Below are 19,698 nucleotides of genomic sequence, written 5' to 3'. Positions count from 1 at the left end.
ATTTATATGTCTCTGAATGGGTCACTGTGGGCGGCCACTACCCACCAGGACACCATCCTGGCCTCTCTTTTTGCAAGGTGGGGAAATTATCAAGGGCAGGCGGCATTATTATTCAGTGGTGGCCTCTGTGCCCTGCCCAGATGTGCTAGAGAAGGGGGAGTGGGCCCCTGTTGAATGTGTGCCAAGCACACACAAAGCGTTCTTTGTCAACGCTGCCATGCCAATCCCTGGTTCTGTATGCTTCCTTCCACTGGAAGCTTCCAGAATGAGCATCCCATTCCCAGTCACACCATCTGCACTCCTCCCTGGGGATTCAACACTCTTGAGCCTTGCTCAGTCTGGGAAGGCCAGTAACCCTGGTCCTTAACCCTGGCTGGCAGTAGGCCAAGGCCAAGTCCCAGGGGAGGCACAGACAGTTCTTCCAGAAGCTGAGGTTGGATCTTTTGTTTCAATCATTAAAAATTAAAAAAAAAAAGCAGAAACCAAAATTTTTTGAAAAAGCTCCCACCCCTTCATGGCTGACCCATTATCCTGCTCTGTGGGTCTTGGCCTCCTGCCCCCACCCCCAGTCAGCACCCAGCCCGGAACGTCCCGTGCCTTCTGTCGCTCCACTCCACCCGTCTGAACTGGTCCACTCTCTGGCCCACCTTGGCCTTGCTGCCTCCCACCTCTGCACTCCATGACCCTGGCCAGACACCCCAGGAGCTGCACAGCCCCCAACGTCCCATCGGAGATCTGTATGGGCCTGGCTTCTCAGCCCTGGATCATCTGAGCCCCTAGCTGGGAGCAGAGGACAGAGGGCTTGGTAGGATCTGTCTGAGCCCCTGAAATCCAAGGGGAGGTGGCTGGGAAGATCCTTCCCTGGGAGGTTGGAGGGAGTGGTGGAATGTTCAGACTACATTTCCAGACCCCTTTGCTGGCTGGCTTCCAGGGGTTCTATCAACACAAAGACAAGGAAGATTTGGAGGGTGGAGGAAAGATGAAGCCATTTGTCTTGCCAGGCCTTTTTAAGGAGGGACCTCTGCTAGGCCACGACTCCAGCCCCTGCTTGGGAGATGAGTTTACTGGTGAACAAAAGGAAACCAGCCCTTGTACAAATGTGCAGCTCAACTTTGCACCACCCCAGGGCCTGGGGAGTCTCAGGCCTCGAACACGGATTAGGGTGTCCCGTGACTACCAGCTTCCCCAATGCCTGGCAGAAGAAGATGGAATACAAGGACAAAAATATCACCCTACTCTTCAAATTAATCCTGTTCATCATGTTTTTTCAAGTACAGTTTCCTGACGCAACATTTGAGGAGACAAAGATGAAAGAAGAGAATCACAGCAGAAGAAAAAGATAAGAGAAGCAGACCCACCAATGCTCCCTGCCTTGGAATTACAAGGCAGGCTCTCGTAGTCCACTTGGGCTGATATCACAAAAATACCACACACTGGGTGGCTTATAAACAACAGGCATTTATTTCTCAGTTCTGGAGGCTAAAAGTTCTAGTCAGGTGCTAGCAGGGTCAAGGAGGGCCTCTCGTGGGTCACAGACCTCTCACAGTGTCCTCATGGTGGAAGGGGTTGGGGAGTTCTGTGGGGTCTCTTTCATAAGGGCGTGGATTCCATTCAAGCAGCTCCACCGTCATGACCTAGTCCCCTTCCAAAGCCCCACTTCCCAATGCCATCCTACTGGGGGGTAGGATGTCAACATGAGTATTGGGGGTAGACACACACATCAGGACCTCATAGATTGTGAAAACGCTATGATCACCTTGCTTAACAAGATGGGAGCCACATTTGAAATTATATTGTATTTTCGCAATTCTCATAATACAGCTGGAAACCATAAAATGTGGTATAGCTAAAAGACATCTGTGTAACCCAAAATAATCTTACAGATTGCAGATTTGGAGAAAAATATATACAGTAGGCTCTCATGAGCCAGAATGCACAGGTTGTTCTACAAAGGAGACATCTTAAATCCTGGGAAAAAATTGATTTTTGGCAATAAATCCGGACAACTAGATATCCATTTAGAAGAAGATTAAGATGAAGCATATTCACCTCATGCATGGGAATAAACATGAAATGGATCAGAAATCTCAATGCTAAACATGGAAATGGAATCATATGAGTAACAAAAGAAATCACTGGTGGGTTTCTGTATGATGTGGATGTAGGGAAATGCTTTCTAATTGTATCAGATTTCACTCCTGAAGGCGGAACCATCAGGAGGCATATAGATTCACAAATAAGGGGTTTGTGGCAGGAGGTTGACCTCACATCACTGTAGGAGCTCATTTCACAGGCCCCGTAAGGCTTTTGTCTTCTGGGGATTCTGGGCAATGTCATGCAGCCCAGGCAGATCAAGCCACTACAAACCCATAGGCCACACTAACTATGCATAAAATCCAGATGTAATAAAAGAAAGTACTGATAAATAACTTGACTATATTTTTAAATTTTTTATAGCAAAAGTAAAGCCATAAACAAAGTCAAAAGATGAGTGACAAGTCTGGAGAAAATATTTCCAACACAGATCACATGCAAGGGCTAATAGCCATATTCTATAAGACACTTTTAGATATTAAAGGAAAAAAGGGCTGAAAACCCATCAGAAAAAATGGACAAATGACATAACCAGATAATTCACACGAAAAAGTTAAAATGACCCCTAAACATATGAAAAGATGTTTCTCATGAATTGCATTCCACCAACCCCCTGCCCCCACCAATTTCTATGCTGAGGTCCTGACCCCAGAACCTTAGAATATGACTCTGTTCAGACGTGGAGGCTTTTAAAGAGTTAGTTAAGTCCAAATGAGATTGTTCAGGTTAAACGTACCTGGGGTCCTTATCAGAAGAGATTAAGGTGTACACACACACACACACACACACACACAGGGGTGTGGGGACATGGGGAAAAGATGGCTATGTACACACCAAGGAGACAGGCCTTGGGACGAACTGGCCCCGCCACACCTGGATCTGACTCCAGCCTCCAGAGCTGGGAGAGAATACACCTCTGATGGTTAAGTCTGTGGTGCTTGGCAATGGCAGCCCTGGTGAATGGATACAATGTCCATTTTCATTCACAGTAAGAAAATGCAAATCAAAACGATGCGGAGATGTCATTTATCACCTATCATCCTGCCAAAAATTGCAGAGCTTAGCCACACCACCCACACTTTGGCTACACGAGCATGCCCATGCACTGCCTGTCAGACTGCAAATGGTACCATCACTACAAAGGGGAATGTGGCAACATCTAACAAAACTTAACTCCCTGCCCGTTTGTCTTTTGTTCTAGAAATCCCACTCACAGGAATCTATCCTGAGGAAGTACCTGAGACAATACAAACTATATATACACACAGTGGTTACTCAGTAAAGCATTGTTTGTGATAGAAAACTGTTGGAAGTTGGCTAGGTGCCCACACCCAGGAGACTGTTTGAATCAAAGATGGTGTACCCACGAACAGTCCTATGCAGCTATAAAAGAATAACCCGAAGGTCTCTGTGAACCAACATGGGGTGAGTGCTAGGACATGAAGGTGTATTGTAAAGTGGAAAAAGCCAAGTGCCAAAGGGCATGTGACGCACACAGCCTTCAGGTGAGACAGAAAGAATGATAAGGAAACGTGCGTTGTCTGCCTATTTCTGCAAGAAACACAGGAAGGATAAATCGGAGCCTGAAGAGCTTCGTCACCCACAGGGGCAGGCCTGGGAGGAAGTTAGACCCCCCCCCACAGCATACCTTCTGTTATGTTGTTGTTGTTTCCCAGATTCATTTATTTATTTTAGAAGAGGAGAGAGAGAGAGCAGGGGGAGGGGGAGAGGGACTGGGAGAGAGAATCTTCCAGCTGACTCCCTGATGAGCTTGGAGGAGCCCGGCGGGGGGCTCCATCCCACGACCCTGAGGTCCTGACCTGAGCCGAAATCAGGAGTCAGACGCTTAACTGACTGAGCCACCCAGGCGCCCCTGAGCATACCTTCCTTGTGTAGCTTTGACTTTGGGACCATGGTAATCTACTGCACTCAATAATAAATGAATGGAATACAACTGTATTATAAGCAAATGACATAACCACGGGAAGGGGGGCAACGGAATCAGCCCTGAGAAACTTTGGATAGAGTAGTTTTTCTGTATGTTCTCAGCCTAAAGAGGAAAGGAGCTCTAAACAAATGCTGAGTTCTGGTCTTTCGGAGGCTTGCTCTCTGCGGTGCTTTGGGTAAGCAACTCTAGAACAGCTTTCCGTGCGCTCAGGGGCGGGTCAGAGGAGAATGGTTTTCCCAGGCTTGGGAAGGCATGGGGAAAGGGGGGACCTCTCCGCTGAGAAGGTTCAACACCGTCCTGTCCCAGTGAGAAGCAAAGCTGAGTGCACCTGGCCCCCAGACCTTGATTCCTCAGTACTGTTCTCTACAGAAAGGAACCAGGCTCCTTGGAGAGACTCTTCCAAGGTTGAATCACAGGAAGCACAAGGGGAACTTGGGTTGATTCTGGTCCCGGAGAGTAAACATGTGTTTGAGGAATCAGGGAACGTGTCAAAAAGACTCGGGGGCCATCCTGAAGGAGCCCCCACTGGACAAATCTGCACAGGTTTGCGTATCAAGATAAAAGACCGCAATATGCGATAATTTATGGAAGGAAGGAGGGCTGCCCACGTCCATACTGACAGACAAGACACACGTGGAGGAGAAGTGAAGACCCAAGGTCCCCGGACGACGCTGACCAGCTGCACTGAGCCACGCTCTCCCAGTTTCCCAGCCCTCCTGAGCTCCCTGCGGACCTGCGTGGGCATCACCCACGACGTCCCTCAGCCTGAGGACCATGCTAACATTTACTTCTTGTACTGCACATCTGCTAGGGACAAACTCTCTGCACTTCAATCTATGTAAATTTAGCTTCATTTCCTGCAATTCCGAGTTGTTTGGGAGATGTGCCTCCACGCCTGGCCTCCGCTGGTAAACTGCCCTTCTCCCCAGCTCCGTTCACCTAGTCTGCAAACCGCTGCTGTGCCTCACACGGCGATGTCCCTGGGCGTGGTGCATCTGTCCTGCGTAGGCGTCCCTGAGCCTCAGGCATGTGTTTCATGGAGTTGGGCATGTTTTGGCCTCTATTTCTTCAAATATTTTTCTGCCCCATTTTCTCTGCCTTCTCTTGCTGGGGTGAGTCTACGTGCCTGACCTCCCCCCCACCCCAGTCATTCTCTGCTCTGCTCCTTGGCTCCGATGATCTGCGTTGATTTGTCCAGTTCCCGGCCACCTGCAGTCCGCTAAGCCCGTCCAGGAAAGCCCGGGGCCCGGCGACCCCGCGTGGCATCAGCACTCCGGCCTGGCTCTCCACGCAGTCTCCGGCTCCGAGGGCCCTATCTCTTCCCACGTTAGTTCTCTGTGCATTAGCTGACTGTTTAATTCTGCCATTTCAGAACGAGCTAGCCCCCGAGCCTGCCTTCCTTTTGTCCTTGTGCTTACTTATGAGGGCAGCGCTGGGCCGATGTGTTCGAACCCCGCCCGCGGACCTTTGGGGACCACCTCCTAGTCTCCCACGCCCCTCGTTTCCTCGCACGTCCAGCGGCCTGTGTGCTCACACTGCCTTGCAGAGGCCCGGGATGCCCTTGTCGCCCGAATGGTGTGGGCTTTTGTCGGGGACGGAACTGCGTCCCCAGAAATGCCACTGTTGAAGCCGTAGTCACCACTGCGGCTGAGTCTGGAACTGGGGCCTCTCAGGCGGTGACAGTGACGGGGTGCGGGGGGCTCGTGTGGGTGGGGCCGCATCTGCTAGGACTGGCGCCCTTCTAAGAGGCGGGGAGCCCCAGCGATGTCTCCCGGTGTGCGGAGTGGAGGCCACGGGCGGGCACCGCAGGAAGCCCACCAGCCCCAGGCCGGGAAGTGGGCTCTCACCAGAGACCCGCCCTGTCAGCACCCTGACCTCGGGCGTCCAGCTTCAGAAGTGTGGGAAATAAACCCCCGATGTCCCGGGGCCACCCCCGGCCCACTGTACTCTGTGACGGCTGCCCGAGCCGATGGAGATGACTCTGTCCCCTTGCAGGCATGTCACCTTGCACTCCTTGCAAGCTTTGGCTGGACAGATCCGTGGAAAATCCAAATTGTCCCCAAGCACCCGTAATCTGTCAGAATGCAGCTTCCAAACATCCCTCCTGTGGGTCTTTTGGGAACTTGGCTCAGGAATCGGTCCGGCAAGTCCCAGGCAGGCCCCACCCTCGGGGCAGGCCTCGCTCCTGGCTGGACGCCTGAGTCTCACCGGGCTTCCTCTGCTCTGGCGGGGCCGGTGCCCTCCAGTCCCCCAGCACTGCTGGACCTCGGGGACCCCTCTCCTGCCTCATCCATGAGGCAGCTGCTCCCCAGAAGCCTTGGTCGTCCCGGACTGTGCTCAGAACCATGGAGCTGACACCCGCCCCACTTTCCCTGCCCTGACCAGGCCACCCTGGATGCCCTCCGGTCTCAGCCCCAGGTGGTGGAAGAAAATGGGGTGATCACACAGTCAGTGCAGATCATGGGGTGACAGAGTTCAGGATGGGGACCCAGACACTGAAGACGTTGGACCAACCATGCAGGGTGGGGGGGGGGGGCAGCAGGGAGACAGAACAGCCATGACTGGAGGGCCCTGGCCACGATGACCGTGGGATTTGACTTTGGGGCAGGAGGGAGCCATGGAAGAATGTCGGCAGAAATGCAGCATGGTCCCCTTTCATCTGAGAGATCTAACCTGCAGCTCTGCTCAAGGGCACCAGGCCTGGGGCCGCTCAGGCTCGCGGGGAGCAGGGCGGTAGCCTGAGGATGACGGTGGGGCCCCCACACCTGGGCAGTCTGGCCTGTGGGCCCTGAGCAGGGCAGGGCTGGGCATGACCCTCGGGTGGGAAGGAGGGAGAGGGCCCTGCCATCCTGCATCTGAGCTGTGCGGTCCCCGGGCCCCACAGGGAAGGAAACACGGACCAGACCGGACGCCAGCCTGGCCAGTGGCATCCCCCCAGCTCAGCCCTCTCTGGGCAGAGGTCCAGCCAGGGATGGGATCGGAATGGCTCCCGCTCACCAGCAATGCTCTCGGTAGGCACAGACCACCAGAGAGTTAGGTTTGCTGTCACTGTCAGGACAGTCCTGGAAAGCACACCCCACGGCCCCACCCATCACCCCTCAGGCCCCGCTCCCCCAAGAAGGACACTCCGGGCAGTGGATTTGTCAGTGGAGTTTATTTGGAGCAGGAACAAGCAGCGCCCTGGGGGCCAGGAGAGGCGGGCGGGGGGTGGGGCGCGGAGCTCGGAGCATCCCGGCCTGGGCACAGGGATCCTCTAGACCAGCTCCTGAGACACAGAAGGGCAGGGCCTCAGGGCACTGCCTGACCTCCAAAGGCCCCTCGGGGCAGTGGTTAGGGCCACGAGTGGGGGCCCGTGCCCTAGCTGCGTGACTGCAAGCAAAAAGCCTCCCGGGGCCTCAGTTTCTCTCCCTACAAGGCAGGGTCACAGTCCCCAGTTCTCGGGGCTGTGCTGAGACAGAGGGGATCGTGCAGGGGACGGGCTAGCACCGTGTGGGACACGGGGAACCCGAGACGGTGCCCACAGGGCTGGGTGCCCACCCAGGCAGGATGTGAGTGCCCTGAGGCCAGAAAGGCAGGCGAGGGCCCAGCCCCCTCCCGTCCCTCCCCCAGCCCTGTCCTCGAGCCCCCAGCCTCCGGGGCCCCCCTCTGGCAGCCTGGCGTCCACACCCTGGAGGCCCAGGATACAGAGGGATTCAGGACCCCTGTCAGGTTGGAAGACCCAGCTTGGGGGGCTCAGCGCAGCCCAGGGCACGGCTCACCTCCTTCAGGAGCTTGGCGCATCTCCCTGTGGACAGGGGTGGCGTGAGGTGCCGCAGGACTGGGCCCTTCCCACCCTCAGGGCCCCCAGCCCGGTGCCCACCCAGAAGGTCTGGGGCTCACCATGCCGGGCCACCAGGTAAAGCCCCATGTCCGCTGTCATCTCCCGGAATTTCCAGAAGCCTGGCCCATACTCGTCCTCCAGGCTCCGAGCTGTGGGGGGCACAGGGGCACTGGGCTGGGCGGGGCTATCCCCAGGAGGGGAGCAGCAGGCCCCCCCCCCAGGGTGCACTTACTGAAATACTTGAGCACATGGTAGTCCTTGCCTTGCCAGTGGAGGGACAGCCTCAAAATGGCATACTGTTCATAGTCTGTGTCTATCACGTGGATCTCCCTGTGGCCTGGCAGCAGGTGGGAGGGGAGAGACTGCAGGCATGCCGACAGGTACCGCGCGGCTTGGGAGACCTCCGAGGTGGGGTGTGGGGTCTTACTCCATCCTCTCCCCACCCAGCGCCCGGACCTGCCCATCATGCTAGGCATGGGGGGAGGGGGACGTGTAGAGCAGCCCTTGAAGGATGACCTACTTGTGTTAAGAGAATGGGAGCATCTGGGGCATGAGGAGGAGTGCAGGGAACAGCATGGGGAACAGCATAGGAAAAATAGCAAGGCCAAGTGTAGCTGGTATGCAGGGCCAGGGGGTTGAAACTATAGCAACAGGCAAGGGTTCTTACCAGGAAAAACGAATGTCCCCGAAACATCTATTTCTGAGCTCACTATTTTTTCTGTCTCACAACTTCCTGAGCTGAAAGGCAGCAACGTGCTCATCAAGGAAATGCCAGCCTGCATTCTTTCTGCCGGGCACATCCCGGGGGGTGTAGAGAGGGGAATGTATCCTCAGAAAGGGCTCCAGCAGTGTGTCTGTCCCCAGGAGAGCCTGGGCCAGAATGAGGGTGGTGGAGGTGCAGAGCGGGGACCTCCAGAGAGCCCTGTGCCCACTTTTCTTTCTTATAACTTAATGGGACTTTATCAAAACTCTACGCTTATTTTTGGGAGAATTGAAGGTCTGGGGCAGATCTACATGTGGCAGCACCAGGAGCCTGGGGGGGTTGGTGCTGGGAATGGGAGTCAAGGTCTTGGCTTTGGACACAGGGAGGACACCACAGCTGCAGGGGTGCAGCCGGACTGCTTCCAGGCACTCAGCCTCACATACCTGTTCCTACCAGGGCTCCCGGGGGAGGGACCCCTCACCTGTTATACGCAGCCTTCACAATCAGCTCATGTCCACTCAAGGTCAGGAACAAGGCTTCCAGCCTCTTTGGGGTCTTCAGTGCCAGGTTTTGGCTGGAGGCCACACCAACTTCCCGCCAGAATCCCACAATCTAGAGAGAGAAGCCGGAGCCCCGTCCGACATGGCAGACCCACCCAGGGCCCCCGAGCAGGGTGCCAGGGGTCCGTGAAAGGTCAGCAAGTCTTTGTGGCAAAGCAGCGGTCACCATCCTTCTGAGGAGCCCCTCCAGCCCATCAGACAGCAGTGCACCGTCCCTGGGGCCAGGACGCGAGGGGCAGCAGTGGTTGGGGCCCGAGAGAGGAGGCAGCGGCCAGCAGCCCTTGTCACCCACGGAGGGTACAGCTTCGCCCCCACACTGGGACCTGGGGTAGGGAACTCCCACCTTCTGAAATCCACCCACAGCCCAGAACTTCCATCTGAAACCTGGAAACCGATTGTTTTGCAAGAGAAAAGAATACATGTCCCCAGTACGTGTCATCCCTGAGCCTTCTGACGTGCTCCCAGCTTGGCTGCCAGCGCAGACCTGTGAAGAAGGACCTGGGGCCCCAGACGAGCTCCCCGCACTGGGAAAGCATCCTCTGGTCGCCACACTGTGCGGCACCCTGGGAGCTGGTACAGCAGGGCTGCTCCCAGGCACTTGGCCTGTTCCTACCGGAGCTCCTGGGGGACGGACCCCAATGATCCAGGAGCAGGAGGGGGCCACACTGAGCCCCAGTCCCTGGAGATCCTGGAGGACCAGCCTGCCTGCCCAAGGGAGACCCTCAGGGAGGGCTCTGGCCCTGCAGGTCCCTGGGCACTTGCTCTCACACCCCCTCTCCAGGACAGGGGTGACCAGCCAGGCTGGGCTCAGAGCCTCAGCCACCTGCTCTGTCCAGGCTGACCTGGGTGGGTCCTGGGGCCCCTGATGTAGCTGCTGTGGCATCAGCTGGGGGTTGGAGGGACAGGGGGGCGGTGGCTGGAGTAGTTGGACACTCAGGCCCCTTCCTGTCCCGGCCTCCCCACGTAAGACAGAAAAGCCACCTTCTGCAGATCCAGGTCGTGTATGGCTGTGGCCCCCTGCACCATGACGACACCCAGGATGGCACTCAGCAGCCCAGCCTCCATCGCTGCTCTCAGTGCCTCTGCTCCCCCAGCACCTGGGTTTATACCAGAGGAGTGTTGCGCAAGAATCTGAGAATGTCATCAGCACACGTGGCCGAGCCCGCTCAGCGAAACAGCTTTCTGCAGGGGCGCCATGCAGGCCCAGTGACACCCACAGCCGCTGGGGTGGGGTCAGCCTGCACGAACGCAGTGGCACCACCACCTTCCTGGCCTGGGACGACAGTGGACCCGGCAGTGGGGCGGCTGGGGACCACAGCTCCAGGCCTGTAGGAGATGACAGACGGGTATGGTGCGCCCAGGCCCCCAGGCACAGAGCTCCTTCCTCACGGGGCATGGGCGGTTTTCAGGCTCTTTCTGATCAGTCTTGGGACAGGTGAAGAAAGGCTCCGAGGGTCTGGTATGGCTGGCTGAGGCAGCACTGAGCTGGGGGAGAATGAGGGGTCTCCTCTTCCTGGGGAGGTCCCCACGGGGAGGCGAAGCTTGGGAGCAGCATGGGAGAGGCACAGAGGCCCCTGGGAGACAGAGGTGGGGGCCACATGTCAGGGACCTCTGCGCACACTGGGGAGCCACCTTCCTGTGGCCCATGTCCCCGTCCACCGTGACCATACCCAGCCCCGCCCCCAGGCCAGGCCCCATGCCCGACCTCCCCTGGACTCACTCAGGCCTCCCACACACAGCCGGGTACGACCCACAGCCCAGAAGGCCAGCCTGAGAGGGGCCCTGTCTTCCTGACCCACCGACCTGATGCACACAGCCAGGACATGAGCCAGGGTGGTGGGAGGCCAGAGCCGGCTCTTCCCCAGCTGGGCCCCCCCCGCGACAGATTTTATCCCGACAATAAGCACGGCAAGAGCAGCTGGGCTTCGGGGACAGCAGCCCTGGCCCGGCCAGCTGTGCAGCTCAGGGCAAGCTGTGAGCCTTGGTTTCCCATCTGTAATGGCCACAAAGCAGGGGGACAGGTGCCATGTGGCCAGGAGGGGTCTGAGGGTGCCCAGAGCAGCTCCTGCCCAGATCAGCATCCCTGGGTCTTGACCAGTAAGAGGCAACCTTCCCAGCTTCAGAGCCAGAAAAGTGCACCCTGCAACGGCTCCAGGCTTGGTCAGCTAAAGGGGAGCTCCCCCCACCAGGGGGACTGGCCACCTCGGATCCTGGGTGCTGCACTGCCCTCCCACAAAGGCTGTCAGTTTAGGGTCAGGCACGGGGGGAAAGGTCAGGCCAGGACAGGGAGGCCCAGAGCTGGCCAGCCCGTCAGAGGCCGAGGGGGCCACCACACAGCAAGAACAGCAGGGGCCCCTCAAGGAAGCTGAGGACTGGCTGGTCTGGGCCCCAGGCTGCTTGCAGCCTGGGCTGATGAGAGAGGCTCCCCCCCCCCCCAGGGATGTGCTTAGCCAGGCAGCAGAGGGAGGACAGGAAGCATGGGGGACGATGTCTCTGGGTGACCAGGGCAAGGACAGACGCCCCTCATCTGATCTGGCTGATTGCCTCTGGCTCCAGCCCTGGGAAGGCTGCTGGACACCCATGAGCAATGAAGCAGGACCCCCACCACCTTCCTGCCCCACCCTACGCCCGGCCCTTTGAAGTGTGTGCCCTGGACATAACCTGGACATGCAGAGCTCCTACCAGGAGAAGAACGGCAGTGGCCAGAGGCCCCCAGGGAGGGCTCTCTTCCCCACCAACATCTCATAGAGGGTCCGCAGGGAGCCCAGGCCCTGGAGCCTGACCACTGGGCCTGAACCTCAGCCTGGCCCCTTGTGGGCAAGTCACCAACTTCTGTATGCCTCAGTTTCCCGAATAAAGAATGCAGCAAGCTCACTGTGTGTATCCAGGGGTCCACTGTGGAGCATATGACATGCCAAAGGTCAAGGTCACCCCAGCGGCAGGAGAGAACACCCCCACGACCCTGCTTCGAAGCCCCCATGTTGCTGTGCCCCGAGCTCCTGCAGCCAGGGGTCTGTGCATGCCCAGCGGAGCCCCAGCAGCAAGCCTGGTCTTCACAGGGCACCCTGGCTCCCTGAAGGTGCTGTGAACCCATGGGCGACAGGACAGTGGCATTAGACACTGCCTATGGGTACAGCCCCTTAAGGATGCCACACTGGACTGGAGCCTCCGGTGCCCAGTGGTCAGTGTCTCCTGCAGGCCCACTTCCCTGCCTCAGTTTCCCCAGGAGTCCTGGATCAAGACAGGGCTCACTGTGCCTTCCCCAAGGGCCTCTGCAAAGAAGTGAGGGGCCTCTAGACTGCAGAATATGTTTATTGAGTGGAAGAGGGAGGTCTGGGGATGACGAAGAGGGGGTGACCCAGGAGGATGGTGGGTCTGGACAACTCGGGACGACAAGGTCTGCTGGTCCAGCTCACCCTGCCAGACAGGAAAGGCACGGTCACTCCATGCGCCCACTCTCAACAAACACTCCTCAGAGCCTCTAGCTGCCCCCATCCACAGCAGGGTGCCCCCCCAGGCACACCAGGGGCCACTACAGCACAGCAAAACCCCCAGACTCAGCACCTGAGAGGGGGTCAACTTGGGGCGCTTTACCCTGAAAGTTGGGGCAGAGCACACAGCAAGAAGCTGGTGCTCATACTCTCCAAAGGTAGAACCTTCCGGAGGGTGATCTGACACATCCCTGCCCCCTCTCCTCCCACCTAAGACAACTGCCTGTGTGGTGCAGACAGGGCCAGGAGGCTGGCAGCATCTTCTAGACCCATGAGAAGTCTAAACAGCCCAAACGCCCCACTGGGTGACTAGCCAGCACAGCCAGGGAGAGCAGGATGCCGGGCGGGGTGCCAGGCGGGGTGCCGGGCGGGGTGCCGGGAGGGGTGCCGGGAGGGGTGGCGGGTGTGATGCCGGGTGGGGTGCCGGGTGGGGTGCCAGGAGGGGTGCTGGGGAGGTGCCGGGAGGGGTGCCGGGAGGGGTGCCGCGTGGGGTGCCGGGAGGGGTGCCGGGCGTGATACCAGGAGGGGTGCCAGGCACACTCCCCGCAGGGTGAGGAAGGAGCCCCACCACACAAACACAGGCCTGCCAGGAGGGGCCACAGGGCTGCCTCTGACACTTCTGTTCTTTATTGTTTTATGTGGGTTCCCAAACTATTCACTGTGAACTCCATAAGGGGCTGGACAGTTTCCTGGCATGTACTTGGGAGAAGGTGTCCCCAAGAGCCCACCCGCTTCCATGTCCCAAGGGCTCACGGGGACCCAGCCCTGTGACAGCAGTGATCCACAAGGTGGCAGTTCCCACCTCATGGGACCCTCTGGGGGAGACCAAGTACTCAGTTCCAAGGCCCAGCACCCCAGGGGGGGAGTCAGGCTGTGGGACACACAGCACACACTGGATTGACAGCGTCCCCCAAAATTCAGGTCCACCCAGGTCCTCAGAACGGGACCTTACTTGAAGACAGGGTCTTTGTGGACGTGACGAGTTAAGGATGGAGATGAGGGATGTAGGGTGGGCCCGGCCCCCGTGACTGGTGTCCTCGTAAGAAGAGAGACATTTGAACACACGCAGAGGAGGACAGCCGTGTGACCATCGAGGCAGAGGGAGTGGGGTGGGTCCACAAGCCAAGGGACGCCAAGGGACGCCAGCACCCGCAGAAGCTGGGAGAGCCCGAGATTCTGCCCTCGAGCCTCCAGAAGGAAGCAGCCCGGCCCACTGCTTGACTTTGGGCCTCTGGCCGCCAGAACTGTGGGGAGTACACTTCTGTCATATGTGGTAATTTATTAAGGCAGCCCTAGGAAATCAGAGGAGGCTTCCTGGAAGAGGTAGCATGTAAGCTGAGGCCTGAATCGTGAAAGTGGACGGCCAGGCAGCTGCGTGGAGGGTGTGGGGAGTGGGATCGTGGGAGGCAGGGTGCACGGCAGACAGGGCAGGTGGCCAGGGGCTGCCCACACCTGCCCTGGGGACCAGGATGGGGGAGCCACCCTGCCTCCCTCCTACCTGGGAAGGGCCAAGGTGGGTCTCGGCAGGTGTCAGGGAGCCTCCTTGCCCCCAGAGGAGCACATATCTGTGGGAAGGAAGATAGTCCTTGCGAGAGGCTGAGCTGGCCGGGATGCCCACAGCTTCCTGCAGCCCGACCCCTGGGTGCCCTGGGCCCTCAAACAGCCCCACCCACTGAAAGACTCTCCCTTCCTGGTGGCCCAAAACCTCTTCCTTAGTGTGTCTTGGGGGAAAGAGGGGGTTGTGGGCAGCAGCGGCTGGAGGGCCTGCCAACCCACCCTTACAAGAGACGCCACCTCATCTGGCTCACTCCCAGGAGTCGGGAAGGGGCCTGTGTACCTGACTTGGGCACCATGACCATCACGTCGTCCAGGAGCCCTACGGTGGGGCAGAAGTCCCGGAAGATCTTCACAGCTTGGGGACTTGCTTCCTGGGTCCGGCCTGGGGCAGAGGAGGGCCCCTGTGAGCTCTGTGGCTCTCAGAGGAGAGGGGAGGGGGGCAGAGGTCTCCTGGGGCTCACAGAGGTGAGGGGAGGGGGCGGAGGTCTCCTGGGGCTCACAGAGGTGAGGGGAGGGGGGGCAGAGGTCTCCTGGGGCTCACAGAGGTGAGGGGAGGGGGCGGAGGTCTCCTGGGGCTCACAGAGGTGAGGGGAGGGGGCGGAGGTCTCCTGGGGCTCACAGAGGGGAGGGGAGGGGGGCAGAGGTCTCCTGGGGCTCTCAGAGGGGAGGGGAGGGGGGCGGAGGTCTCCTGGGGCTCTCAGAGGGGAGGGGAGGGGGGCGGAGGTCTCCTGGGGCTCTCAGAGGTGGAGGGGGGCGCAGAGCTCTCCTGGCCTCAGTGCTCTTCCTTGAGAGTTGACAGCAGGTCTACCACCCAAGATGGGACAGGTTGTGCACTGCACCAAAGTGCCTGCCTGGCTGGGGGATCAATGGGAACTGGAAGCCACCCAGAAGGGTGTCCTTTCCTAATTCACAGGGGGGATCTGGGAGATTGGGATGGCCTGGCTCTTCCCCAGGGCCATGTCCCCCTGGGCCCCCACCCCTCAGGCCAAAACCAGTGTCCAGCCCTCACCCCAACCTCCGTATCTTGAGGAGCCCCTGGCCCGCTCTGCCAAAGCCCTGGGAAATTAAAGCAAAATAGGACCTCAGCCCCCACTTAGGCTCTCAGGCAGTGGGTCCCCACCCTCAGGAGGCCTGAAAGCTGCATGGGCTTCAGCCCAAGTGCCTGGCCCTCAGAGGCCCCTCGAGCTGACTCCTACCCATCCGAAGAGCTGGGGGGTCCTGCCACCCCTGTCTGGTCCTTCTTGGCTTGAAGTTGGGGGTGATCGATGTGGGAAGGCAGATCCTGAGGGGTGGGGCTGGGGGGCGACAGAGAAGGTGGGGCAGGGCCCAGGTGGGGAGGAGAGGGCCAGGTGGGCGGTGACCAGTGGGGGCCCGAGTAGGGAGGGCGGGCAGCTGTGTGCCCTCACTGTGGAGCTGCACCACGGTGCTGAGCGCTCCCTCCAGCTCCTTGTAGATATAGACCGCGGCGAAGGAGCTATATAGTCTGTGTCCACGATGCGCACATCCAGGTAGCCCAGGGCTGCAGAGGAGGGGGCCAGCCAGCCATGGAGAAGTGTCCAGGGCCCAGACACTGACCCCACCCACACTTGTCCTCTGCTTCGGGGCTCAAGGGAAGGGCAAAAGGTGGCGGGAAGGGGGGGAGGGGCAGGAGATGGTGATAGGGGGTGGTCCCAGGTAGAAGGACAGTCCATGTCATCCCATGGAGAAACTGTGTCAGGGGTCCCGGCAAGTAAAGCAGGACCTACCTGGGACTCTGAAGTGGCCCTCAGAGCCCACCCTCAGGTACTCAGCATCCACCTGGTGACAGCCATCAGCCCTGGGGGTGCACGGCCCGGGACTCACTCTCAGCTGCTGGTCCAGCCTACCCCCACCCCCAGCCCACCACACTCACCGAGGGAACTCCATGTGGACACTGAGGTTGCCCCCCGCCATGGCCTTGATGGCCCTGGTGGACATCAGCAGGTGGTCCTTCTTGCCCAGGAAGACCTTGCAGTTGGAGACCATGGAGGCCACGTACCAGAGGCCTGAGAACTGCAAAGCAGCTCAGTGGCTGGCTTTGCCCTGGGACCAGGGCCACAAAGCCACATGGCCACACAGGCTTGTCTGGAACCACACGGCTGGGGGTTTCTGTGCCCATCTCTTGCCCTGAGCCCCTGTTCTGCGACCTACCTGGGTGGGTTGCATGACCTCGGTTCCCCCAACCGTAAAATGGGTTAGTTGTTTCAGGATTAAATGGAGAGAGGGTCCAAGGGTCCGAGGACAGCGCACTGTTACCCCATGGTGCTAGCATTTCCCGTGGGGCTCAGGCCCCACGCCCACCTGCAACACAGCACAGGGGCCTCTGTTACCTTCTTAGCATCAGAATCGGGCTGCACCAGGACCTCAGCCCAAGCCAGGGACACACCCAGAGCAGCACCAGGACCTGGCCCAGCAGGACACACTTCATTGCCATGCCTGCTCTCCAGCCCCTGGCACCTGAATCCGAAGCCCAGGAGGCCAGCCTTTATAGCCCAGCCCAGCCGCTGGGCTCCACCAAGGAGCAGTCGGGCAGCAGAAGGCACTTGGCTCTGGAAACTCAGCCCTCTTTGTCCATTGTCCCGCACAATCACCCAAGGTCCCCCACCAGCCCCAGGGGTCATTTCCTGGAGGGCTCCAGAGAGGCGGGCTCTCACCTCTCACCTCTCCCGATCCAGACCTGCCAGCCAGTCCCCAAGGACCAAGCAGAGACCTCACCTTGGCCTCCATCCACCTCCAGACTGCTGGGGCTGGGGGCCCAGGGCGCTTGGGGGTGCTGTAGCCAGCAGGCCCCTACTCAGGGTCTGGGCCCCCAAAGCCTCACTCACTCCCCCCTGACAGGAGTGGAGTCACCACTGGCCAGCCCAGCCATGACAGAGGGGACATCAGAGGCCGGGGTGCCCCTCACTCTGGACCCCACCACCCCCTCCACAGCCACCAACTGAGCCTCCAGCGGGCCCGTCTGGAGGGCGGAGCTGAGCCGCCACTTAGGGTGGATTTTGGCATCACAACCACCTTATCAGCAGTTGCATAAGTGTGCAGCCCTGAGTGTCGCCAGGGAGGCGCCACGGGCTGGTGGGGGTCACTGGCAAGGCCTCCCGAGTGACCTCTCATGTGCACGCAGACAGAGCAAGAGAGACTCCCCTGGAGGACCTCCTGGTGGCCTCTGATCGGGGGCGGGCATCCCAGGGAAGGCGTGCACTGTTGAGTACTCCAGATTGGAAGGGCCTACAGGGTCAGAGAAAGACCCACGTCCCCCAGCAGGGAAGGAGGGGAGAAGCAGAGGGCTTCTGAGTGCCTCCTGCTCTGGGTTTCAGGGGATCCCAGCTCTGGCCAGGTCCCAGAGTCACTGGGACTTGAAAATATTTACAGAACACGCATCTGATAAAGGACTTAAATCCTGAATCTATAAAGAACTCTCAAGATGCAATGATAAGAAAAACAAGCAACCCAAGTTAAAAAAAAAAAACAAAATCAGGCAACAGATTGAAAAGCCACTTCACCCAAGACGACGTCCAGATGGAAAATAAACACGTGAACATGTGTCCGTGAGTCAGGGGACACGTAAGGCGAAGCCGCTTTGAGACACACCGCAGCTCTGGGAGCGGCCAGTCGCCATCCAGCAAGGACTCGCTGCCGGGTTGCCAGCGTGTGGCCGATTCTCAGAAAGGGACACACTCATTTCCTGGACAATATGACGATCGCACACCTCGGTGTTCACACGACAGAAATGAAAACTTTGGCGAACCTTGCGAGTGGGTGTTTGGAGGGCTCTACACACCACCACCAAAAAGCAGAAGCCACCAAGTGTCTCCCGTGGCTACCAGGATGACGGGCCCTCCGTGGCAGGAGGGCGTGGAAAGAACAAACCATCCACTCAGGTAACACGCTTAGACAAATGCCGGATGCATTCCTGAGTGAGAGAGGGCTTTTCAGGAAGACTGCAGATGGGGATTCCTTTCTAGAACCTTCCAGAATAGGCCAGTCCCCAGGAACAGGAAACTGCCCGGCGGTGGCAGGGCCTGCATCTGTCTATAAACTCGCAGAGCTGACAGCAAAAAGTGAGTTCTGCTGTGTGCAAATTAGACCTCGCTGTTTAAAACGCATATGTACAAGCTACAAATACCTATGAAATCTTCCCCCAAACGCACCTCTTGGGTTGGGGACAGGAAGGCCAAAGGAGTGCCGAGTCCTCCCCACCCCACTCCAAGGCCAGAGCTCCAAGGAAAAGTGTGGGGGCAGGACAGACGCCCACACCAACCACAGGACCAAGGCTCAGCAAGGAGCAAGGGACAGACAACAACCTGCAGACCCCCCCGAGGAGCCTCCCAGGTGCAGGGCAACCCCTCAACCCACGGAAGACACCCCCGCCACCAGCCCGTCCCTGACCGTCTTCAATGCAGCCCGGCCACCCGTTGGCTCCCTCTGTCCTCGGCCACACAGTGGGCATAAATCTGATGCACCCCTGCTTAAAATTCCCCGGAGTCATCACAGCACGGAGGATAAAACCCAGCCCCCTGGCCCTGTGCCCTTCCGGCACCAGCCCGGAGCCTGCTGGTCCCTGGGCAGCTTGTGGCCTCTGCCTCCTCCAAGCAGCCGTCCTCAAACCCCGGCCTATACCCCACCCCCGTCTCTTTCCTCCAGGCTTTGAGCTTAATCCGCATTTTCTCCTGGGTTTATTTATTGTCTCTGCTCCACACACTATGAATTCGGGGACAACAGGAGCTGTAACGTGGCCTGTTGGCTTCTGACTCCCCAGCTCCGGCTGCAGAAGGTGCTCCGTTCATAGCTGTGGATAAATGAGGGAGGAAAGCCGCTTTGGCCCGCAGGTCCCCTAAAACCCGGGGCCTCTGTACCATGCCACCACGTCTGCGGCCCAGGGCTTGTGTGGGTGGCATTGCCTGCCTTGCCCACGGCTGCAGCAGGCACTCAGGCCTGGAGCCTTGTCTGGCTTCCCTGCCTCACCCCCTCCCAGCATCACGCTGTGAAGGCCAAGGGGCACAGGTGTGGGGGGCTGCCCCCTTGCCCGGCAGCCCCCATGGCCTGCCCTGGGGTCTGAGCCTCGAGGAGGTGGCTAGGACTCAGGGGCTGGTTGGAGCTAGTACCCCAGCATGGCTCAGACCCAACACTTCCCCTTGGAGGTTCTTGTTCTGTTCCTGTTCACCAGACCCCCAGAGCTGCCCCCGTTCCCACTCTCTTGGTTCTCCAGCTTCCTGCAAGTCCAGGAGCCCCAGTACCCTTCCAGTAAACTCTCACCGGTTTAGGTTGGTCAGAGCTGCTGACCGTCTCCCCCAGGCCCCGTCTCTGGTCAGGTTCCTGCCTCCAGGGAGCTTCCTAACCCCAGACCCCTGTCCTCGGGGGAGGAGAAAGAATCTCCAGGTCTTCCGAGCCTCCACCCTGCTGACCACGGAGGGACCTCAAACTGCGTGGATGACGTCAAGGGCCCCCTAGCCCCCTGCCCAGTTGGGCTCCGCCCCAGGGGGGCCCAGCAGGAGCTGGGAGGGGAATCA

The 19,698-nt window shown here is 58.8% G+C and overlaps 2 protein-coding genes across 2 annotated transcripts; both read right to left on the bottom strand.

Annotated features, from left to right (window-relative positions):
- Window positions 1-7,746: 7,746 nt before the first annotated feature.
- On the bottom strand, window positions 7,747-10,190 carry LCN8 (lipocalin 8). The gene is made up of 6 exons (XM_035723723.1): window positions 10,107-10,190; window positions 9,047-9,177; window positions 8,530-8,600; window positions 8,095-8,199; window positions 7,922-8,011; window positions 7,747-7,826 (listed from the first exon to the last, which is right to left on the bottom strand). The coding sequence occupies exons 1-6, from the start codon at window positions 10,188-10,190 to the stop codon at window positions 7,747-7,749; spliced, it is 561 nt and encodes a 186-aa protein (XP_035579616.1).
- Window positions 10,191-12,425: 2,235 nt separating this feature from the next.
- On the bottom strand, window positions 12,426-16,619 carry LCN15 (lipocalin 15). Its single transcript, XM_027616030.1, is given in 9 exon segments — window positions 12,426-12,542; window positions 14,115-14,181; window positions 14,454-14,555; window positions 15,580-15,652; window positions 15,655-15,692; window positions 15,919-15,989; window positions 16,065-16,204; window positions 16,522-16,575; window positions 16,578-16,619. Coding segments are annotated over 8 exon segments (555 nt in total). The 3' UTR covers window positions 12,426-12,542; window positions 14,115-14,146.
- Between the last annotated feature and the right edge of the window lie 3,079 nt (window positions 16,620-19,698).

The sequence above is a fragment of the Zalophus californianus genome, chromosome 13 (genome assembly GCF_009762305.2).
Source record: "Zalophus californianus isolate mZalCal1 chromosome 13, mZalCal1.pri.v2, whole genome shotgun sequence".
NCBI lineage: Eukaryota > Metazoa > Chordata > Mammalia > Carnivora > Otariidae > Zalophus > Zalophus californianus.
This window is presented reverse-complemented; position numbering and strand designations above follow the sequence as displayed.

Coding starts and splice junctions, on each gene's coding strand:
- LCN8 (XM_035723723.1), bottom strand. CDS start 10,190: ATGGAGGCTGGGCTGCTGAGTGCCATCCTGGGTGTCGTCATGGTGCAG. Junction 9,178..10,106: donor ACGACCTGGATCTGCAGAAG/GTGGCTTTTCTG, acceptor TTCTCTCTCTAG/ATTGTGGGATTCTGGCGGGA. Junction 7,827..7,921: donor TTACCTGGTGGCCCGGCATG/GTGAGCCCCAGA, acceptor CCCTGTCCACAG/GGAGATGCGCCAAGCTCCTG.